The 22,669-nt window shown below is 42.5% G+C and overlaps 1 protein-coding gene across 1 annotated transcript in view; it reads right to left on the minus strand.

Annotated features, from left to right (window-relative positions):
* cadps2 (Ca++-dependent secretion activator 2) overlaps nt 1-22,669 on the minus strand; it is a 232,684-nt gene that overhangs the window by 140,243 nt on the left and 69,772 nt on the right. Inside the window, exon 3 of the mRNA XM_078256450.1 lies at nt 20,648-20,980. Within this exon, the coding sequence (XP_078112576.1) occupies nt 20,648-20,980 (333 nt within the window). The remainder of the gene's footprint in view (nt 1-20,647; nt 20,981-22,669) is intronic.

Here is a 22,669-nt window from a genome sequence, read left to right on the forward strand (position 1 = left end):
TTAAATAAATCAGAGTACATAAAAATGTGTTAAAGAATAAATTACGTTGCATGACCTTTGAACTTCATGAACCTGTGCGTAGATTCTGTCGCCCCAATGAGGAATTGTAAGTAATGACAACAATTCTGTCGGCACGTCCACATGATACAAGCTTTTCGTGGTCGCTCTTCACCCCCACCCCCTCCTCCACACAGTTGCCATGTAGTCAAGGAGGACAATTCTACAACAATTTCTAAACACAGCCATGTTGAGAAATCCAGAGAGAGTTGTGTGGAGCTGATAGTCTTATTTAGCTTTGTAGCAACTCATTTGGCAACGGCTTGAATGTAACGGACAGTCATTATTATAAAAAAGTTACACACTAAAGCTTTAAGTCTATTGAAGGGAATAGGAAACCCCTTGGCATTAAAAGGTATAGTAAGTGATGAGGGGGGGGGTTTGAAAGAAGAAAGTTTGTAACTACACCAGAAGCATATCTAAGTAACACTTGCCTGATGGATACTCCTCTCGGCTGCTACCACGCTATCGCCGCTATCTCGCAGTACTTTCATACTACTACTGCATACTTCTGGTGTTGTTACAAACTTTCTAATGCCTCGTTTTATAAGTACACAAACTATTTGTACTACTGTAGAAGTTTGGTATCATTCCAGGCATTATTAGTGGGGTAATTTACGAGATACAAACGTGGATCCATTAGCTCCTGCACTAAGCTAACCAGCTGATAACGCTAACTCGAACCAACGTTATAACAAGGGAAAAAAGCTTATGGGGGGTTGTTTGGCTCGAGGTCAATGTGCAAAGCAGCCTAGGGTGAAATTACTCCGAACCATCACTTTAAAAAACTTCACTGTGCTCCCAGCAGTTTCACCTTCTTCACCACAGAGAGCTGTACCGTTTGAGAGCGTCACACTGAGCAGGAGATCAGCCAACAAAGTCGTCTGTTAAAATGTATGTCAGCGAGACTTAAAGAGGAGATGAAAGCAGATTGAAAGTTGAACGTGGTTTGCTTACTGGACAGAAAAAAAACAGCGGCGCCTTTCACAAATCTGTGATGAGCAAAAGCATCTGAGAATAAGAATCAGAGATAACACAGCTGTGATGGAAACTGGCCTAAAGCCAAAGAGACAAGCGGAACCTTCAGAGCCCAATAACGGAGAGAAAAGATAAGCTGTTTTAATTTGAGCCTGTTTCAAAACTGGTCCCAGAGAATCAGTAAAAAAAAAAAGAAATCAGCCGTCAGTGTCTCATTTACAGAGAATGCAAACTGCCTTTACTCCGACATCCGCCTGCACTAATTGCTGAGAGATGGAGATTTGTCCAGGTTTGGTTTCAGCAGACACCGTTCAGTCGACAAAATGCATCAGAAACCCGGCGGTGTGGATCCATGTGCAGAGTGCAGAGGCTCTGACAGACATGTTGAGTCATTCTGCTGTTGTTACTGATGAGGTCTTCTGACTACTGAGCCCTAATTAACTTGACAGTGTGAGGAAGGAAAAAGGAATTCATTATCAGAGTGATGGAGGTCAAACCAACGCGCACATTTTTGACGGATACACTTTTAGATTCTGTGTTGATATTGTTTTTTTTTCTCATTACTTAACAAGCGTTTATCTACTGTAGAAAGGCATGAGTGTTTGAGAGAGGTGGCTTTTCTCCATTTTCCTCTTCTTTTTTTTGATTTGGAATCCATAGCCAGCCTAGTCTATGGGAACTCAAGACCGCTATTCATGTTCAGCAAAATGTAGAGGATAAGGTGGTGGGCTGTAAACATACTTAAGCTATGATGCACATTTTAGTTGACTGAAATGTAGTCTATATCCATGATGTCCCACTTCCGGGATTTCCGCTGGAAATTTCGCCGGATGTCCCTCTTTTCGGCCGGATGTCCGTTACCTTCTGCTTCCTTTGTGTTGTAATTCTAACCTCCGGTGGATTTGTGAGGACTATGGTTAACTGCTCCTCAGATCTCTGCAGGGTAAATCCAGACAGCTAGCTAGACTATCTGTCCAATCTGAGTTTCCTCTCGCAGGACTAAAACAACCTTTGAACGTACACGTTCAATCAAAACAAGTTCCTTCCCGAAACTATTTGCCAGCGTCACCATGGCTCCGTGCGGCGCTTAGCCCCACCCAAGACGATTATGATTGGTTTAAAGAAATACCAATAAACCAGAGCACGTTTTTCTCCCATCCCGGAATGCTGTGTGGACTAGTCAGACCATCCTCCACAGCGCTGTGTAGGAGGGTCTGGCAATGCGAGACTAACTGAAACATTATGTAGCCTAAAAAGCAACTGTACGTAAGAATCACTTAAGGCCTACAACAATAATAAATGAAAAGTAAAATGTAAAAAAAAATAATCACAGGGAAACAATAAAGAGCCGCCTGCGGGGTTGCTGACCTCTGTTTTAAAGCTCCATTGTGTAATGTTTTGAGTTGATTCTTAGCAAAAACCGCTTTGTTCTTTCACAAATATGTGCTCATTCATGTGTAATTACTTCCACCATCTAATTAAAGTATTTTCGTAAGCGTAGAATCTGACATTCAGAATCATTCAGAATACATAGGAGTGCGTCGCTCGAATGGCGTTAGCCATGTTGCGCCTCCATACATTAGCCAAAGAGGGACATACCTCTGCCTTTCGCGCTTTTACACTCAGTGGCGCCGTGACGAATGCCAGGGGAGATTACTCGCGACTGTGGGCAGATTTGAAAGCCTGTTGAAGATGGAGGATCACACCAAGGTTATAATCGTTAACGAAAACGAACGAAATAACAAAAAACTAGGTGGGAAAAAACACTGTCGTTAACTGAAATAAAAATAAAAACGAGGCATTACAAAAAAACGATAACTAAACTAAAACTGTAATGTCTGTTTGCAAAACTAACTAAAATAAAATGATTGAGTAAATGTCCTTAGTTTTCGTCTTTGTCGATGTCTTTCATAGAGCAAATAACGTTATATCTTTCTGACCATGACATTTCCCGTAGACGTGTATAGTTTCCGACTGGGAACCCAGAAATTACGACATTCCACGTCAAATTAAACACAACATAGTCCGTGCCCGTCGCCTGGCAGCAGAGCGGTACCGAAAGTTGGAAGAAAGCGGCAGAGTCCTATTTGATTATGACTGTGTCAGATAAAGTGCCTTGCAGTGGAAGGTGGTAAAATATGTGGACAATTTATTACAGGGAAAAATCCCACTAATATGAAAGTACATTTGAGAAGCGCACACAAGCTAGGAGGCTAACCTAGCTTACCTTAACAAAGTAAAGGAGAACGTAAAGCCCCCTTACCCCGAAACAGAAGATAACCCTGGTAACGTTACGGGCGTGGATGTATGGATACAGGGCCAAGCAGCATGACAGAGACAACAGCAGAACAGAACACTATAGAAGGGCTTTCACCGGCGACCCGATAGCTGCTGGTTAGTACATACGCAGGAACACCAAAAGCGGGAGGAAGTGTGGGTTAATATGTGGATTGATACTGGGATGTCTACACAACTGTGTGAGTCGATTGACTTCAAAAAGTTCGCCACTTTACTCGAACCAAAGCTCCAAACACCTGTTCATTTTAGTCTGTTGGCTATTTAGTTTTTTTTTCCTGGAACACATCACTTTTGCACTTAATGCGGCGTCTTGTGTAGACTGTTTACATATTCATGACCATATATGTAGGCTACATTTTATGTACTGGTGTTATTGTTGAATACATTGTCAATACATATTTCTAAAATTGTATGATGTTTTTGTTATTATTACACAATACTTTTTGAATCCTCCGACAAATAACCCATATTACAAAAAAAGACTGAAACTAATAAAAACTAAAACTAAGCATTTTCAAAAAGTATAAACTAAACTAGCAAACCCGCTTTAAAAACTAATTAAAACTAAACTGAATTTGAAAACAAAAAGTCAAAACGAAATAAAAATAAAAACTAATGAAAAATGCAAAACTATAATAACCTTGGATCACACCTATTCTCGAGGATATGTAACGGAGGTGCCAAGTTAAAAAGAGAATTTTAAAATGACAACGCGACCGGCAAAGCAACAAGACCAAAGTTAATATTGGAGTGGCTTTTCCAAGATGGAAAGAGCTCATAAGGAGCAAGGATTTTAACAGGGACACCAAAGTTACCTGCTTTCTTCTCGACAGGTAATTCAGCCTATTGCTGCTTGGCTAACTATAGCATGGTTGTGCATAACGCTAGAACGACACACATTACGTTTCCTCGAGTCAATGATGAAAAAGGATTGTCTACCTTGTAACATAAACATTAAACAATCATGTGTCGTGATTTCCCTGGCAGACAACTCACGTCATGCTTTACTAACATTAGCTTGCATTCGTTTGGGAACCTGATAGCTGATGTTAGCAATGAAATGGTACCAAAATAACGAAAATGTAAAACTATTATTACACTGGAAGGAACACTCACGGACGAAGTCGTACTTCTTGGACTAATACGGCCACCGTAGGAGTTAAAATGCGCTCGGAATGGGGGGGGCTTGAAAGTAATATTCAGTTGGTTGTCCTATACAATTTCACCGCTAGATGGGAGAAATTCTTACACAATGTAGCTTTAAGTGAACAAAACCTGCTTAGACTGACAGAGAGAACACTCTTCAAATCACAAAAAGTTTGAAAGTTTAAAAAATTATGTTTCTCAGATATTCATAAATGGTAAAAACAGAGGTTCTGTTGCAGACGTTGGAATTCACATACACTCGACGTCTTAAGAAGAAGTTATATTTACACAGTATTTAATAGATGTGAAATGCTTTAGATATTCTCTTGATTAATTTTCCTCCCCTGTAAGAGGACAAAAGACAATTACTGAGACACCCGCAGTTTGGCTGCGTGTTCTAAAATTAACAAGCAAACACACATGCACACAAAAAGATCAGAGTGCTGGCTTTGTTACCATGACTTCTATTATGTGGTTTTTGTTTGGCAAATTCTGCCTCACAGAGCATTTCTATGACAACCGGCCTTCATCTGTTAAAGTCTCTGCTACGTGTCAACATGTCAGAGAGGCTAAATCCACAAACACTGAAATAAAGATACATGGAGGAATGTGTCCGGTTAGTGCTTTCCAAAACCCTCTGCGATGCAGAACAGCCTCAAACCCCCAAGGTGTTCAGACTGAATGCAAAGTGAATTTTGCTTCAAATTAAATCTGCAAGACTGAAAATGGTCTGAAGTTGTGCTGACACTTCACACTTAAGCCTTGATCACACCAGCATTAAAAACAGCTACATTTGAATTTCACTGGAATACACTGAATTCTCCGCCACTGGTGGATTCACTTGAGGCTCCACAAAGAGGAACCGTTTGCAGACAGTTAGGAGGGAGGAAGCGATGCTATAAATTAGGGCTGCAACTATTGACTGTTTTCATTGCAAATTAATCTGCCGATTTCATTTCAATGAATCCTCTTAGTATAAATCGAGTCTGTGTGCGCCTTTGCGTGTGTCTTTCAATCGACCCCGCATGCACAAAAGACGTCACACACAACCCGTTCCTACTCCCAACTCGTAAAATACGCTTGATCAGTGGCTCTCAGCGTCAGATACAACGCAATAAGCACCCCTCGGCGTGTGTTTGGAACGCACCGGAGCGTGAAGATGACTTAGTATTAAGAGGGACAGCGGTAGCGAGGAGTATAAAAGCCTGAAATTAGGAGGTTGGTTGGGGTGGTGGATGGGTCAAACAACACAGGACTTTCGTCGATACACGTGTATCGCGTGTCACAGAAACGTGCATTTTATAACCCCACCCACCATCTTTTCCTAAACCCAACTGTCCCGTTCTGGTCATGCGTGTCACGTAAACACACCTTTTCTAAGCCTACCCACGATCTTTCCCTAAACCTTACTGCGTCAAAAGTGACGACAATAGTCCCGACCCAGCGAGTTTAGATAAAGCGTGTTTAGATCTGACGCTAAAGGAGACTCGTATCGCTAATAACAACGCCGAAGGCACCTGACCAAGCGTCCATATTTTCCGCGATGGGAGTGAGAATATGTTGTCACACGCAGGACGTTGACTGAGGAGCAGCAGCGAGCCTACAGGCACGTCATGCAGCTCCGGCACCCTCGGTGTAAGTAAATGGGTGAATAAGAGACATATTGTAAAGCACTTTGTCCGGTAAGGTAGAAAGGCGCTCTATAAATGCAGTATATTTACCATTTACCACCAAATGAGTTGTTCTCGAGAACGCTGGGAACGGGCACGCCACCCGACAATGCTGCAAGCAGCATGTTACAAGTAGGGTTGGGCATCGTTTTGATTTTAACAATTCCGATTCCAATTCTGATTCTTCCTTTCGATTCCGGATGTTTTCGATTGGGTTTCTCTGAGGGGTGGAGTCGAAACGGGTCACTCACATGCTTATTTCATTTGGATGGTGATTTATAGTTTTAACGGGCTTTTTCCAACGTAAAATACAGCCACACGTTAGAGCGCCACTTAATGTGCTCCATGGTCGCAACACAACAAGCCCCTGGGAGTATGGGTCGTTATGGAAACCAAAACTCGCGTGTGTAAAATTTGGAACCGATGACTGGATTCAAAATGGTTCCAATAAAGAAACGATCCCATTGGAATCGTAATTCTTGAAACGATTCCAAGTTGGAACCGGTTCTCGTTGCCCAAACCTTGTAATGAGAGTAGTGTTAAGGCTGTTTCATGCTTCTTGTGTTCAGCGCGGACGGCGCGGTGCGCACAGCGATATGACGCAAACGCAGCCTGGGTGACTGTGCGCGGAGGGTCTGATCGCAGAACCGCTCACATCCAAGATTTTGTAACAATGCGGACGCCATCGCATAGACAAGACAGAATGCGGTGACCATGCGAGCCATCCAGAGCACCCCGTCCGCGCTGAATGCAAGAGGCATGAAACAGCCTTAAGTGAGAATGAAAATAGCAGGTGTGTTGAGTGAGTGATGTCAGTGAGAGTGATAGGAAAAAGAGATGCAAAGAGGATGTGAAGTGAACAATAATACAACAAGCCCCTCCAGACACGGTGGCTTCATCTTTTGTCAATGCTGCCGGTAAAGTGACGAGTGTAACCCCTGAAAGTGCATCGGCCCTGGAGAGAAAGTCTCCTATGTGCTTCCCGAACGCAGTCTGGGAGCCCGAAACAGGAGAAGCTCTAACAAGCAATACTGGCAAGCAAGCGCTTCATAACTGCAATTTGTGTCACACGTAGTTTTGAGAATTTACATAATAAAGTTGAGAAAGAAAAATATTGGGAACCAAGAAATCGGTCCATTACGAACAGGCACTCGCTCCAAACGGGCACTGCATTAGTCATAATTATTCATGATTTAAACAATGTACAAAGAAAGGAGTAATTGAATCCCTTTATACCTTAAATGTCCCATGGCATGAAAATGTCACTTCATGAGGTTTTTTTTTTAACATTAATATGAGTTCCCCCAGCCTGCCTATGGTCCCCCAGTGGCTAGAAATGGTGATAGGTGTAAACCGAGCCCTGGGTATCCTGCTCTGCCTTTGAGGAAATGAAAGCTCAGATGGGCCGATCTGGAATCTTCCCTTTATGACGTCATAAGGGTGAAGGTTACCTCCCCTTTCTCTGCTTTGCCCGCCCAGAGAATTTGGCCCCCCCATGAGAAAGAGAGAGACATCATGGCTTGCAAACAAGAAGCATGGCAGTTGGTCAAGGCCACCCCCCACCCTCCACCTTGCCCCCCCCCCCTCTCCTCCTCAATAGCATTTAAAGCTACAGACACAGAAATGGCACATCCTAAGGAAAGCTCATTGTGGGACTGGCTCTAGTGGCTGTAATTCTGCACCAAGGCTGAATTTCGGGAAAGAGACTTCAGATACAGTATTAGGGGACCACTAAGGTTTATATAAAAGAGACTTCAGGTACAGTATTAGGGGACCACTAAGGCCCATATAAAAGAGACTTCAGGTACAATATTAGGGGACCACTAAGGCCTATATAAAAGAGACTTCAGATACAGTATTAGGGGACCACTAAGGTCTATATAAAAGATACTTCAGATACAGTATTAGGGGACCACTAAGGTCTATATAAAAGAGACTTCAGATACAGTATTAGGGGACCACTAAGGTCTATATAAAAGATACTTCAGATACAGTATTAGGGGACCACTAAGGTCTATATAAAAGAGACTTCAGATACAGTATTAGGGGACCACTAAGGCCTATATAAAAGAGACTTCAGATACAGTATTAGAGGACCACTGAGGTCTATATAAAAGATACTTCAGATACAGTATTAGGGGGACCACTAAGGTCTATATAAAAGAGACTTCAGATACAGTATTAGGGGACCACTAAGGCCTATATAAAAGATACTTCAGATACAGTATTAGGGGACCACTAAGGTCTATATAAAAGATACTTCAGATACAGTATTAGGGGACCACTAAGGTCTATATAAAAGACTTCAGATACAGTATTAGAGGACCACTGAGGTCTATATAAAAGATACTTCAGATACAGTATTAGGGGACCACTAAGGTCTATATAAAAGATACTTCAGATACAGTATTAGGGGACCACTAAGGTCTATATAAAAGACTTCAGATACAGTATTAGAGGACCACTGAGGTCTATATAAAAGATACTTCAGATACAGTATTAGGGGACCACTAAGGTCTATATAAAAGAGACTTCAGATACAGTATTAGGGGACCACTAAGGCCTATATAAAAGAGACTTCAGATACAGTATTAGGGGACCACTAAGGCCTATATAAAAGAGACTTCAGATACAGTATTAGGGGACCACTAAGGCCTATATAAAAGCATCCAAAAAGCAGCATGTCATAGGACCTTTAAATGGTTCACATCAATTAATCACCAAAATGGAAATACAGTCTGTAGATGATTAAAACTGTGCTCACTCTGCACCTAAATATCAATTGACCAAAGCAACAAGATGCACAGCCATGTTCCTTTTGATGAAAGTGTGTCCTTCACATTCGTGCTCTTTTACAGTGGATGAATGACTCAGTGTCTTTCACACTTACACAAAAGGCACAACAGCGAGGGACGCTTCATGTGCTGAGATTAAACGGTTTGGAACCCGACCCAGCGTGATGTGGCACTGTGCTTCTCCGTTCTGGAGGAAACGGACTTCTCTACTAGAGTTGTTATAGACAGAGGGGATGATCTTTTTTTCCCAATCAAGCAGATTTCAGAGTTTCCTGTCACGGAAACCTCACAGTGACTACGTTTACATGCCCATAATATTCAGATTTTTGCCCTTATTCTGAAAAAAACAATATTCCGACTAAGCTGTTTACATGGCTAATGAAAGAGAATATTACACTAATATTCCCGTTTAGATGCAGCGGTGCAAAAATAGCTCGCCGTCGCTGCAGCCTGGAGCTGCGGGTCATTTATTAGCGCTTGATCTACCTGCCTCTTGTAGCTAATGAGAGACGACGCAGGCCCCCCCATTTTGGGCTAGGCAACCCATGAATAAAAGAACCAAACGGGCCGAAACACCAGCGAAAACTGGACTAAGGCCTAAGGCTGCGTTCACAACAAAGCTGTTTGGTGCGGCTCAAAAGCACCCAGGTGTAGTTTGTTCAGGCTAAACTAAACCTGAATAGAAATGCGTTGGTACATTGCTGCAAGCAAAGCATGGAGAAGACGGGATTGTCAAGTAAGCGTAAAGCAGATGATGAACCAGGGCTGGTCGATATGACGATATATATCGTCAACATTTTTCTGTATCGTTTCTATCGCAATGGTGAAAAACCAGCGGCTGAACTGCGTCACAGCAATGTTTACGTTACTTGGAAGACGCTTTACGTTCTGATCCATGCACGTTGTGTTCAATGTGCTCCAAAGTTCTTGATAAAAAAGAGAAAATACTCCGTAGTTTATATTCATCAAGTATTTAAGGGGTTTACAAAAATAGGCTTTAGCATGTGGTCATTTCATATCAGAGCTGCAGAGATTAATCGATTAGCCGAGTAGTTGTCAACTATTAAATGATTCGGCAACTATTTTGATAATCGATCGGTTTGAGCCATTTTTTTATGAAAAAGAAAGTTCTCTGATGTCAGCTTCTTAAATGTGAATATGTTCTAGTTTCTAAACTAAACTGAACATCTTTGAGTTGTGGACAAAACAAGACATTTGAGGACGTCGTCTTGGGCTTTGGGAAACACTGATCCACATTGTTCACCATTTTATAAACCAAACTACTAATCGATAAATCAAGAAAATAATCAACAAATTAATGAGAATAATCGTTAGTTGCAGCCCTATTTCAAATAGACTTTATTTATTGTGATATATATCATTATCAAGGTATGAAATGATCTAGATCAGGATAGAAGATTTTGGCCACATCACCCATCCCCTGTAATAAAATAACTCAGACTGCTCCCAAAATGTGTCCGCAGACAAAAAATCGAGAGCAATTTGTGGGTTCAGTGTCTTGCTCAAGGACACTTCCTACATGTCCTGTAGAGAGGAGGAGCCGGGGATCAGGGCAGCCAGCCCTGTGATTAATGGCACTCAAAAATCAAAGCAACTTTAAAATGATTCCTAAAGTTTATTGCATCGAAGGTTCGTGTAAAAATGGGCTAAATTACATTACTGTATTCACGTCCTCATCACCAATCTGCAGAGCTCTGCACTTTAATAATCTAAGTTTGCCCTGTGGTTCACCGTCACACAGCTCTGTGTTTTAATGATGTCGTGCATTCACCCTTAAGTAAGAAGCGGGAGTTAAAACTGGCAGCATGCAGACTAAGGCTATGTTCACACTTGCCGCCTTTTTGACAAGAAAAAGTCGACCAGGGTGCTTTTGTAGTGAACAAAAAAACTGGTTTTTATTCCAAAAAGTAGCCGGGAGCATCTTTTTGTTGCTATAACAACAGCTACTGCTACAGTATCCTGGCTAGAGCACTAAGTGGAGCAGTGCTAACGTTAGATAAAACAAAGTGGTGGAGCGAGCTAGAGAAAGAACAGAGAGAGTGGTGCTGCTAACGTTATATAAAACAAAGTGAGTTCCCTGAACAGGAAGCACCCGGTCTATAACTCGTTGTGCTCCGACTCCATTTTTTCTTGTGCAAGCTGCAAAAAAGAAGTCCCTGTGCGTACTCATTAAGGCTGAGTCCTTATCGCAACGCCACCGGTTCAAGTTCGGCCCAGAGCTGTTCGCTGCAGGTCTTCCCCTCTCTCGCTCCCTTTCCTTCTTGTCTCTGTCTAAATAAAAACATAAAATGCCTAAAAAGTAGGGCTATCCTTGCCTAACACTAATGATTTTGTCGACTAATTTGCTGATTTATCTAAAGAGGTTCTCCGCAAAGAATCATGCAAAAGCACCACTTTGGAAATCTTGGGTTTATCAGATATGTGCTGAGCCCGTTTTCTTTATGAAAAAGAAAGTTCTCTGATGTCAGCTTCTTAAATGTGAATATGTTCTAGTTTCTAAACTAAACTGAACATCTTTGAGTTGTGGACAAAACAAGACATTTGAGGACGTCGTCTTGGGCTTTGGGAAACACTGATCCACATTGTTCACCATTTTATAAACCAAACTACTAATCGATAAATCAAGAAAATAATCAACAAATTAATGAGAATAATCGTTAGTTGCAGCCCTATTTCAAATAGACTTTATTTATTGTGATATATATCATTATCAAGGTATGAAATGATCTAGATCAGGATAGAAGATTTTTGGCCACATCACCCATCCCCTGTAATAAAATAACTCAGACTGCTCCCAAAATGTGTCCGCAGACAAAAATCGAGAGCAATTTGTGGGTTCAGTGTCTTGCTCAAGGACACTTCCTACATGTCCTGTAGAGAGGAGGAGCCGGGGATCAGGGCAGCCAGCCCTGTGATTAATGGCACTCAAAAATCAAAGCAACTTTAAAATGATTCCTAAAGTTTATTGCATTGAAGGTTCGTGTAAAAATGGGCTAAATTACATTACTGTATTCACGTCCTCATCACCAATCTGCAGAGCTCTGCACTTTAATAATCTAAGTTTGCCCTGTGGTTCACCGTCACACAGCTCTGTGTTTTAATGATGTCGTGCATTCACCCTTAAGTAAGAAGCGGGAGTTAAAACTGGCAGCATGCAGACTAAGGCTATGTTCACACTTGCCGTCTTTTTTGACAAGAAAAAGTCGACCAGGGTGCTTTTGTAGTGAACAAAAAAAACTGGTTTTTATTCCAAAAAGTAGCCGGGAGCATCTTTTGTTGCTATAACAACAGCTACTGCTACAGTATCCTGGCTAGAGCACTAAGTGGAGCAGTGCTAACGTTAGATAAAACAAAGTGGTGGAGCGAGCTAGAGAAAGAACAGAGAGAGTGGTGCTGCTAACGTTATATAAAACAAAGTGAGTTCCCTGAACAGGAAGCACCCGGTCTATAACTCGTTGTGCTCCGACTCCATTTTTTCTTGTGCAAGCTGCAAAAAAGAAGTCCCTGTGCGTACCATTAAGGCTGAGTCCTTATCGCAACGCCACCGGTTCGAGTTCGGCCCAGAGCTGTTCGCTGCAGGTCTTCCCCTCTCTCTCACTCCCCTTTCCTTCTTGTCTCTGTCTAAATAAAAACATAAAATGCCTAAAAAGTAGGGCTATCCTTGCCTAACACTAATGATTTTGTCGACTAATTTGCTGATTTATCTAAAGAGGTTCTCCGCAAAGAATCATGCAAAAGCACCACTTTGAAATCTTGGGTTTATCAGATATGTGCTGACCCGTTTTATTTGAAATAAGTAATTCAGCGTGTAAAAAGGATTTTTTTTTAAAAGACGGATCGACAAAAGAAATCTTAGTCGACTAAAAAATGACCAATTAGACAGGATACAGGATGCAGATATTTTTAGATTAAGTGTGACTTACACATCCCGTGGATATCATTACCTCCAATGCCCATCATGAATAAACTTCAATAAATCAACTTAGAAGTCACAAAAATAAGATGCTCATTATAACTGCAGAACTTGCCTGAGATAATAGATCAGTAGTACACAAGCACGCACACACACACACACACACACACACACACAGGTTTCACTATCTTTGTGAGGACCCGTCATTGACATAATGCATTCCCTAGCCCCTTACCCTAACCTTAACCATCACAACTAAATGCCTAACCTTAACCCTTACCCTCACCCTAACCATAACCTAATTCTAACCCTAAAACCAAGTCTTAACCCTCAAACAGACCTTTAAACTTGTGGGGTCCAGCATTTTGGCCCCACAAAGCTGGTCGGACCCCACAAGTATACGGTATTCCTGGTTTTTGGACCCCACAAAGCCGCACAGTCTTTTATACATGAGGCCCCTGGACTCTCCCTCCCTCTCCAGCTGTAGGTCTTCCTGGTCTATTTTTATCTCCCTCCATCTTTCACCATCGCTGACAGAGGCGTGCACACCTCTCTGACTCACTCACATCTCTGCAGTTTTGTATTTGTATCCTCCTCTGTTCTCACTTGAAGCATTCTTATTTTTAGTAAATGTGTTATTTTGATAAAGAGACAGTCCTCTGATGATACTCAAACTCTTAAGTCGTGATTTGTTTTTGAAAATTACTGTTTTCTTTTATTACTTAGCATATCAGTAACTTCATCAAATACACTGCTCTCATGAACACAGTATATTTTAGATATAGATAGATTTTGGCTCCTAACAATCACAAAAACAATGTAACAGAGAAAAACTATTATTTTGCACATTACGTTTTGTGTTTCTTTTGTTTTGTGTTTTGAATGACACATGCACTTTTGCCGCTACTGAAGGCTTAACTTAGTCATCCAATAGTAAGCGAGGTTGTGGTATCTGGTGGCATTTAAAAATCAGTGTGAGTGAAGATGGCGGTGGGAGAGAAGCAGCATTTGGTGAGCAAGAAGGGGAGAGCAAATTCCGCCGTCTGAGAAGTGGGAACAGTGGTTTGGATTTGAGGAATCCGACTTAAAAAGGAGAATTCCGGTCAATTTCAACACGTAGCTCTGTTGTTTGGAAATGTGGAGTGCTGGCAGTAGCAAAGAAAAACTAAAACAATCGGTGCTGCCTACACCGTGTTATTCCCCTGCTAGCGTTAGCACCTAACAGGCTTAAACAGGGCAAGTTTTAAACATGTTTTTAGCCTCTAAACATGCTCGAAATGTCATTACAAGTGCCTAACCGTGTGCAGTGATTCCTAAAAGTTGTGTTAATCCAGCCAGTGCACATACCTCTGTTTATTTCCTGTTTTCCGGTCAAGTCCACACTAGTCGATTGTCGAACTCATACAATCCAATATTCCAGTCAAATTTGCTGTGTTCCCTCGGAAGGAATCACTGCACACGGGTAGGCACTCGTAATGACATTTCGAGCATGTTTAGAGGCTAAAAACACATTTAAAACTTGCCCTGTTTAAGCCTGTTGGGTGCTAACTCTAGCAGGAGGATAACTCGGTGTAGGCAGCACCGATTGTTTTAGTTTTTCTTGCTACCGACAGCACTCCAAATTTCCAAACAACAGAGCTACGTGTTGAAATCGACCGGAATTCTCCTTTAAGATTGTAACACATCATCTGCAAGATCTGCTCCACGGTGGCGTCTGCACCACTTGGTAACACCACAAATCTTATTAACCATCTGAAACATCAGCACAAATTTGACCCTTTTTGAAGTTTTTTTGTTTGTATATCAGAAATATGGTACGTCGAAATAAGCGCCAAAAACGTCGCAAAAAGTGACAAAACGTTGGGAAAAGTGTAAAAAAAAAAATGTTGGCTGGAGTGAAAAAAAAAAGAAAATTGATAAAAACTTTTAAAATAATGATAGAAAACGAACAACAAAAACATTGAGAAGGGACAACAGTTTAATGTTCGACAGGAAGACAACACAAGGGTTGATAAAAAAGAGAGAGAGAACCTCAAGGAGTAACCGTGTTAAATAATCAGGATTTCAATATTGACCAAAATAATTCATTCGTCAGAATTTTTCCCATAATGGAGCAGCCCTAACGTGTATTTGAAAAGTAACTATCTGGTGGTAGAAAGCCGCCTGACAGTCTAAGCATGCTATTCCAGTGGGGAAGAACCCAGCGAGCACTGAGAGAAGGTTCAATCCGACAGATTTGGTTCAGACAGACTGAAGGGTTCCCTCGGTGTTAATGCTGCAGTCAGTAGATATCACCCTCTCCGAGAAAACTGTTTTAGAGTTTCAATGCTGATCTCTGCATCTTAAAAGAAATTGATAAAAGTGACATTTCTCAAAGGCACAAATAGCTTGCACATTAAAACATTCTAACCTTAAAATGTCTGACTTGGCTGAGTTTGTTCTGAACGCTTTGATATGAAACACATGGGGATCAGAGTATATACAAATATCCTTAAAAGGTGAATTAAAAAAGAAACGTAAAAATGCCCTTAGACCTCAGAGGGTTAAACCACTTTCTTTACCAGCTAATTGCCAACCTTTGTGGTTTTTGAGATACTTGCTGCACCAAGCCGAGCCGTGACCAACTGCGTCCATTCAAGCTGTGCTGGCAAGGTGTGAATTTCAGATTCCTTGATGCGTTGCCAGTGTGCTGGTTCCAACAAACCACAGTAAACACCTAAAGGCCCGGACACACAGAGCCGATAATCGGCCGTTGGACAGTCTGGCGAGGTCAGTGACTCGAGTCTGTTCAGTGTGTTCCGTGCCGTCGTCCTTCATTTTGGCCGATTTGACATGTATAATCGACACTGCCGGCAGTCGGACTCAAATGACCCATCTGATTGGTGGAGAGCTAACCCGGGAACGGGGAGCTGAATGAGCGTGACTAGAGTCTCTCAAAATCTGACGAAAATCTTTTAAACTGACCTTTGTTGATCTGAAATTAAGACAGATTCAGCAACTGTACGGCCTATTTCTCTCTGAAAATGTTTTCAGAAACACGTTTCGGTGAACTATTTTAGTCCAATATGAGATCGTATTCTGAACGAGCCGCCATGACAGTCTGGCTTCGAATTTCCGGAGAAACCAGACCCACGTGATGCGTTCGTCCAATCAGCTGCCGGTTTTCATTTTTGGGCGACAATACAGATTAGCGCCGCCTGCTGTTATGCAGACGTATTACGTCTCGTCGCTTTGGTGTGTTCCGAGGTACTTTTTTGACCAACTCGGGGAGACTGTTCAGCCCAACTGGCTTTTCTGCCGACGTTTGGCCGTCGGCTGTGTGTGTCTGGGCCTTTAAAACTGGTCCACTGACCAACTAGCGCACAACATGTCTATATCTAGTTCGATCAACAACTTTCAATTGAATAATAGCAACGCTACCGCTTTGATACAGCCTCAAAGCAATCAGTAAAGCACCTCTGCATGGTTGTCCTCCACAGTGAGGCTGCAACTGAAGCTATCAAATCAAAGAGAGCTAAACCAGGCCCAGAGAAAAATGGGCGCTGTCTGCTGTTTGGTGCTGAGCAGGTAATGTACAGTGGGTTTATCTGTAACTGGTATTGTTGGCAGCTAAAGATAGCTAAATTTGCAAAGTCGTAATTCTATAGCCAAATTATTATTTTTTTAAGAATTTTTTTTTTTTTCATTTAAAAAAAATTGGATTAGCTCCCTTTTCATTTCTCCCCTCTGTTCTCCTCCGTTCTGCTTCCTTTTTATTCTGGCTTCTAATGAAGCAGAACACTAATAGAATCTGTCCTAGCAACAGACACATTTTGGTTGTCATACAGGCGCGGGTGATGTCTCAATGGGCCGTGAAGCAATCTATTTATGTTCCGAGCCCGTTTCAGTGAAAGGAAACAATCGGCGGAGGACAATCGCTGAGGATTACTGACACACTGCTTTCTCTATAGGGTGGCATTCAGAGACTGAAAAGGCTTCTGGACACATCTTTAGAGTCTGTTCACCCAAATTAACATAACTGGAGAAGATTTCCTCTCTTCCCTCCAGTGGTATCTAACCAAGCAGATAGCTGTGGTTTGATTTGTCCGCATTTTAAGGCATCTGTCTCGATAAGGAACAAGCCTCCTCAAGTTTTAGCCACACCACTCGTCTTCTCCATTATCTACATCGGTTCTCTGTAGCATTTAATCACGACTCTAGTGCTGCTCTAAAATGGCAGTAAAGAGAACGTCTTTGTCCTCCCTCCAAGAAAAGTCAAACCCTACCCTCCTCCTTTGCCTCTGGATGATTGGCAGAGTCACTGCCCAGTTTCCACCATAGACTGACACCACACACCATGCTGGTACTTAGGTTGCTGTCACACGTGCCTCGTTTGGTCCGTTTAAAACCAACCCTGTAGTGTTTGGGTCGGATAGCCCGGTTGGTTTGGGGTGCTGTGAGAGCTCATCCGAACTCTGGGTTTGGGAACCACTGATTTAAGGGACAGTAATTTTCAGATCTGTAAGCAGTGTTGGGGAGTAATGTACATGTACCGGCGTTACGTATTCAGAATACTCCATGCACCACAGCGAAGATAAAAAAGGAACACATATTGAAAGCCAGGCCATGAAACACTATTTCCTAAAGAAAAAACCAAATGCTACTGACATGAATACCTGTAAAATGACAGGTGAATAAACTGAACAAAAACTGCAGCTGAAGAATCAGTTTTATTTTATTCTGTCGGCCCCTCTATCACTGCCAACTAAAAAAACGTTGATAATTATTTTTTTCCGGCAGTCTGTGACCTTTAAAATTTGACCTTTAAGTTTCAGCAGATGGAAGATGACTGAGGTCCCAGCAGGTCAGGAGACGGACTCTGAGGAACTCAAAAAGACCTGAACCAGTCAGGCTGAGTGGTGTGAATATCTATTATGAATGTAGGGAGGTCAGAGGTCCACAGCTCTTCTATAGCTGGTAGAGTCCGTGATTTTATCAAGACACATTTTCCAAGCCTCACATTGCCAGACCTTCCTCCACAGCGCTGTGGAGGAGGGTCTGACTAGTCCACACAGCATTGCGGGATGGGAGAAAAACGTGCTCTGGTTTATTGGCATTTCTTTAAACCAATCACAATCGTCTTGAGTGGTGCTAAGCACGGGATGGAGCCACGGTGCCGCTGCAAAATAGCCTCGGGAAGGAACTTGTTTTGGTGGAACATGTGTAAGTTCAAAAGTTGTTTGAGTCGTGCAACTGAAAACTCAGATTGGACAGATAGTCTAGCTAGCTGTCTGGATTTACCCTGCAGAGATCTGAGGAGCAGCTAACCATAGTCCTCAGAAATCCACTGGAAGGTAACGGACACCTGGCCGAAAAGAGTGACAACCGGCTGAATTTCCGGCGCCACCGGGGCAATGCGAGAAGTGGAACATCGTGGATATAGACTACAGGAAGAGTATGTTTATCTTTATACTTTATTGATAACCAATACTTTCCAAACAGTGTTCATACATTCATGTCTATTCTTTCCCCATTGAACTAATCTGGTATAAGATTATTATAAACGTTGTCAGAGTAACATTTTAGTTTCTGTCGCCCCATGAGGAATTCTAAGTAATGACAACAAAACTGTTGGTGGGATACAAGCCTTTCGTGGCCACGCAGAAGAGGTCATTATCTTCACTCGAGTTTCAGCGGGGGAAAGACACGGACGACACAATCTTCTGAACATAGTCATACTGAGAAAAACAGAGAGAGCTGTGTGGAGCTGATAGTCTTAATTAGCTTTGTAGCAGCTCATTTGGCAACGGCTTGAATGTAACGGACGTTCATTAATGTCAAAAAGTTACACACTAAAGCTTTAAAGCTGTCATTTTTGACACCGAATATTTGTACAATTACTTCAGTCATGTGCTCCCACAGAGACTTGAACCTGCAGCTGGTTACCTAGCAACAAGACGCAGAAATAAAATCCACACAGAGACAACATGAAGAAATTTGAATCATGCAAACAAGACTAACCTAGCCTGGCTCCGCCCTCCTACGTACTTCTGCTCAATTTTCATTTTCCTTCAGCACACCGCCTGGGTTTGCGGTATAGTCTTGGGTTTTCTCCGGCCAAATCTTTGGAGGGAGTGGCTGAGAACGATGACGTTGAGGCCGTGCGCTAGAGTTGTAGTTCCGTAATGGCGGCGGAGAAAGATGCGAGCGAAGCTATTCGGTCCGTTGTGGCAACGCTGCCGAATATCCAGAAGTTAAGAACAATCTTTGCTGAGTTGTGTTGGTGGCCATGATGTTGTGGCCCTCCTGGTAGGACCAGGCTAATGTACCAGAGTCTGGTAGGACCAGGCTAATGGCCCAGAGTCTGGTAGGACCAGGCTAATGTACCAGAGTCTGGTAGGACCAGGCTAATGTACCAGAGTCTGGTAGGACCAGGCTAATGTACCACAGTCTGGTAGGACCAGGCTAATGTACCACAGTCTGGTAGGACCAGGCTAATGTACCAGAGTCTGGTAGGACCAGGCTAATGGACCAGAGTCTGGTAGGACCAGGCTAATGTACCAGAGTCTGGTAGGACCAGGCTAATGGACCAGAGTCTGGTAGGACCAGGCTAATGGACCAGAGTCTGGTAGGACCAGCCTAATGTACCAGCGTCTGGTAGGACCAGGCTAATGGACCAGAGTCTGGTAGGACCAGCCTAATGGACCAGAGTCTGGTAGGACCAGCCTAATGGACCAGAGTCTGGTAGGACCAGGCTAATGGCCCAGAGTCTGGTAGGACCAGGCTAAGACTAACCTATGGCACTATCATTATATTAATAAAACCTGAAGGACTGACAATGACAAGATAATGGTTGCTCATTATGCTAAAAGTTACACTCACAGTTGTGTGCTCTCGTGATTTTTAAATGTAAACATTCCAGTTAAACTGAATGCCAAAAATGAGTATTATCATTATTAAGTCAGCATAGTGTCATGGCTGTTTCAAAGGCTTAAAAAGATCCCCTTCCGAGCATGTTGTAAGACAAACATTTTTTGTGTCTCATGGTTTTTCCTCAAAAGCAGCAAAGAAACTGTAATTCTGATTTTACTGAATTTTCTTTCTCAAATGTTGTCTGCATAGACTCCCCTGTAAATCTGAAAACTCATGTTCAGCGCATGTTTTGCCCCATTCTTCCTTATGCTACAGTCTTCATTTTAACTCAGAGGGCATGTCGGCACTCTTACATACATATCTGGATGGTGCTCACTGTGTCAATTCAGTGAGTGTCTAATTATTAAGCAGCAGGGTGCTGAGACACTGAGACCTTCATGATGTTCTGCAGAGTCCTCTACTAATGAGGCCGTCTGCCCTGAGGAGGAACCGTATGAATTCACTGATCCGAGTAAAATTTCTTTTAATCACAAGAAATGTTAGTTCTTTTGGTAAGAAGGCAGCGGCAGTCTGAAGGGCAGACGTGAGGAAAAAAAGGAATGACTTTGTCTTTGTAGAGAGAAATTCGCGGTTTTCAAGAATGTATTTTTTGTTTTTTGGGGAATGTCTCATGATACATTGTCTCTAGAAGTGTAGTATTCAACTTTTGTTTTTGTTAAGGAAGTAAAAAACAATGTGCAATACTCAATACTATCAAATCGCAATACTTCACTAGAATTGCAATAAATGAAAATCCCAATACAAATCGAGTGGGCCCCCATGTAGCGTGAAAGAATCGGATGGGGACAAAAGCATATCGTCCCAGGCCTAATAGTTTGTGAATGTGTCCGTGTGTCTGTTAAACTCAAGCGGCTCACCTGGCAGGCGTTGTACAGCAGCTGGTGCTCGAACTTGCGGACGCCGAGGATCTGCTGGAACATCTCGTACAGCTGCTCCTTACTGAGGATGAGCTCCGACACGGCGCTCAGGTGCGCCCGCTGCGGCTGGCGCCGCATGTCCTCGTCCCCCCGGTAGATGGCGTCGTACTTGGCGATCCAGGAGCTCAGCACGGTCTCTTTGCTCAGGCCGTCGATCTCCGGGAGGCTGCGGACGCGCCGCTCAATGTTCTTCTTGAAGACCTCGCGAAAGTCGTTGGCCGAGCAGCCGCCGCTCTGAACCATCCGGGAAACACGCTCGCTCTTCAGGAAGCCCTGCCGAGGAGAGAGATAGAGGACGATAAGCACTTACAGCCCGACAACACCTTTCAGGGTTTCCCCCCAGTGTATTGCAAGCCCTTAAGCCCTAAGCCATTGGGCTGTTGTTTTAAGATTATTTTTTGGCCATTTTTAGGCCTTTATTCGACAGGACAGCTGAAGACATGAAAGGGGAGAGAGAGGGGGGGAATGACATTCAGCAAAGGGCCGCAGGTCGGAGTCGAAACTGTGCCCGCTGCGTAGAGGAGTAAACCTCTATATATGGACGTCCGCTCTACCAAACTGAGCTATCCGGGCGCCATTTTAATGTATTTCTAAGACGTTTCTTTTAACTTAACTACAGTTACAGTGGGGCGGCTCGGTTGGTCGTATTTTCAAATCTCCAGTAAGCTTTTAGCACTGACATAATGTAAAGCACTATGGAGTCTGTCTTATAGGTTTTTTTAAATTCTTAATTTAGCGATTCCATTTATCATTTGGTATCTCAATCTATTGGGCTCTACATTAAAGCTGCCATCAGTCTGTGACACTTGCCACCCGGCCTAACAACTTTTCTGGGGGAAACCCTGCCTTAAGTCTATTTATTTAACCTTTATTTACTCTAGGTCGCCCTGCAATTTTTTTTTTAACCTGGCTCAGCTTTTGCCGCAAAAGCACTGCACCTCTGTGTGGGCGTGGCCAAACGTTTTTGAAGCACCTTTAAAAGGAACACGCCGACTTATTGAGAATTTAGCTTATTCACTGTATCCCCCAGAGTTAGATAAGTCCATACATACCCTTCTCATCTCTGTGCGTGTTGTAACTCTGACGCACCCACCTTGGATTAACCATGACCTGAATGACTGAGAACCTTCACAGACACAATCTTCATGTTCATGTTAACTGTTGTCTATATACGTCATTTACAGTTGAAATAAAGGCTGTGGTAGCGATTGCTAGTACCAGTTAACCCAATTTAAGAGTTGTTATCTCACATGTAGCCATATTTTTTCATTTTTCTTCATGTCATCATTTTACTTTCCCTGACACGTGGAAATTTGTCCCCGTTCTTACTCCGGTCTACAAAGCTCTGAATGGCTCAGTTGTTTTCCCAACAACAGGAAAACAACCATCAATCATATCAGACTTGCAGAAAAAGACTGAGATGTGGGTGGTGATTCAGAACCAGGCTAACATATTATGGCTGCACTGATGCGGGACTGAACGGAAATACACCACAGGAGAACACATCTTCAGGAGTTACAACTACTGTTGTCATTCTCAGACACTTCTCACTTGTGGGGCTACACTGCTTTGTGAATTATTCCCACGCCCAAATCTGTCTTCAGTAATTTTTAGGATGTCTGTCGGATGACAGTTGGAACCTCCTCTAAATGTTTTATGAATATGTCCCAAAACGTGAGACTGGATACAGCAGAACTAAAAAAAAAAACAAGTTATCAGATCTTGGGTTAGTGCTAGGGCTGCTTGATTATGAAAAAAAAAATCCTAATCACAATTATTTTGGTCAATATTAAAATCACAATTATTTAAAAAGAATTACTCATGGACTGTTGCAAAGATGTTGCATTTATTGAACTTAAAAAAAAGTTAAACAGTTAAACAAATCAACAGTGAAAACACCTTGAACTGTGACATTTCCCTTTTATACTTTTGCCGTTTGAACTTTTTGAATTCCTCTTCATT

The sequence above is a fragment of the Sander vitreus genome, chromosome 8 (assembly GCF_031162955.1).
Source record: "Sander vitreus isolate 19-12246 chromosome 8, sanVit1, whole genome shotgun sequence".
NCBI classification, from domain to species: Eukaryota; Metazoa; Chordata; class Actinopteri; order Perciformes; family Percidae; genus Sander; species Sander vitreus.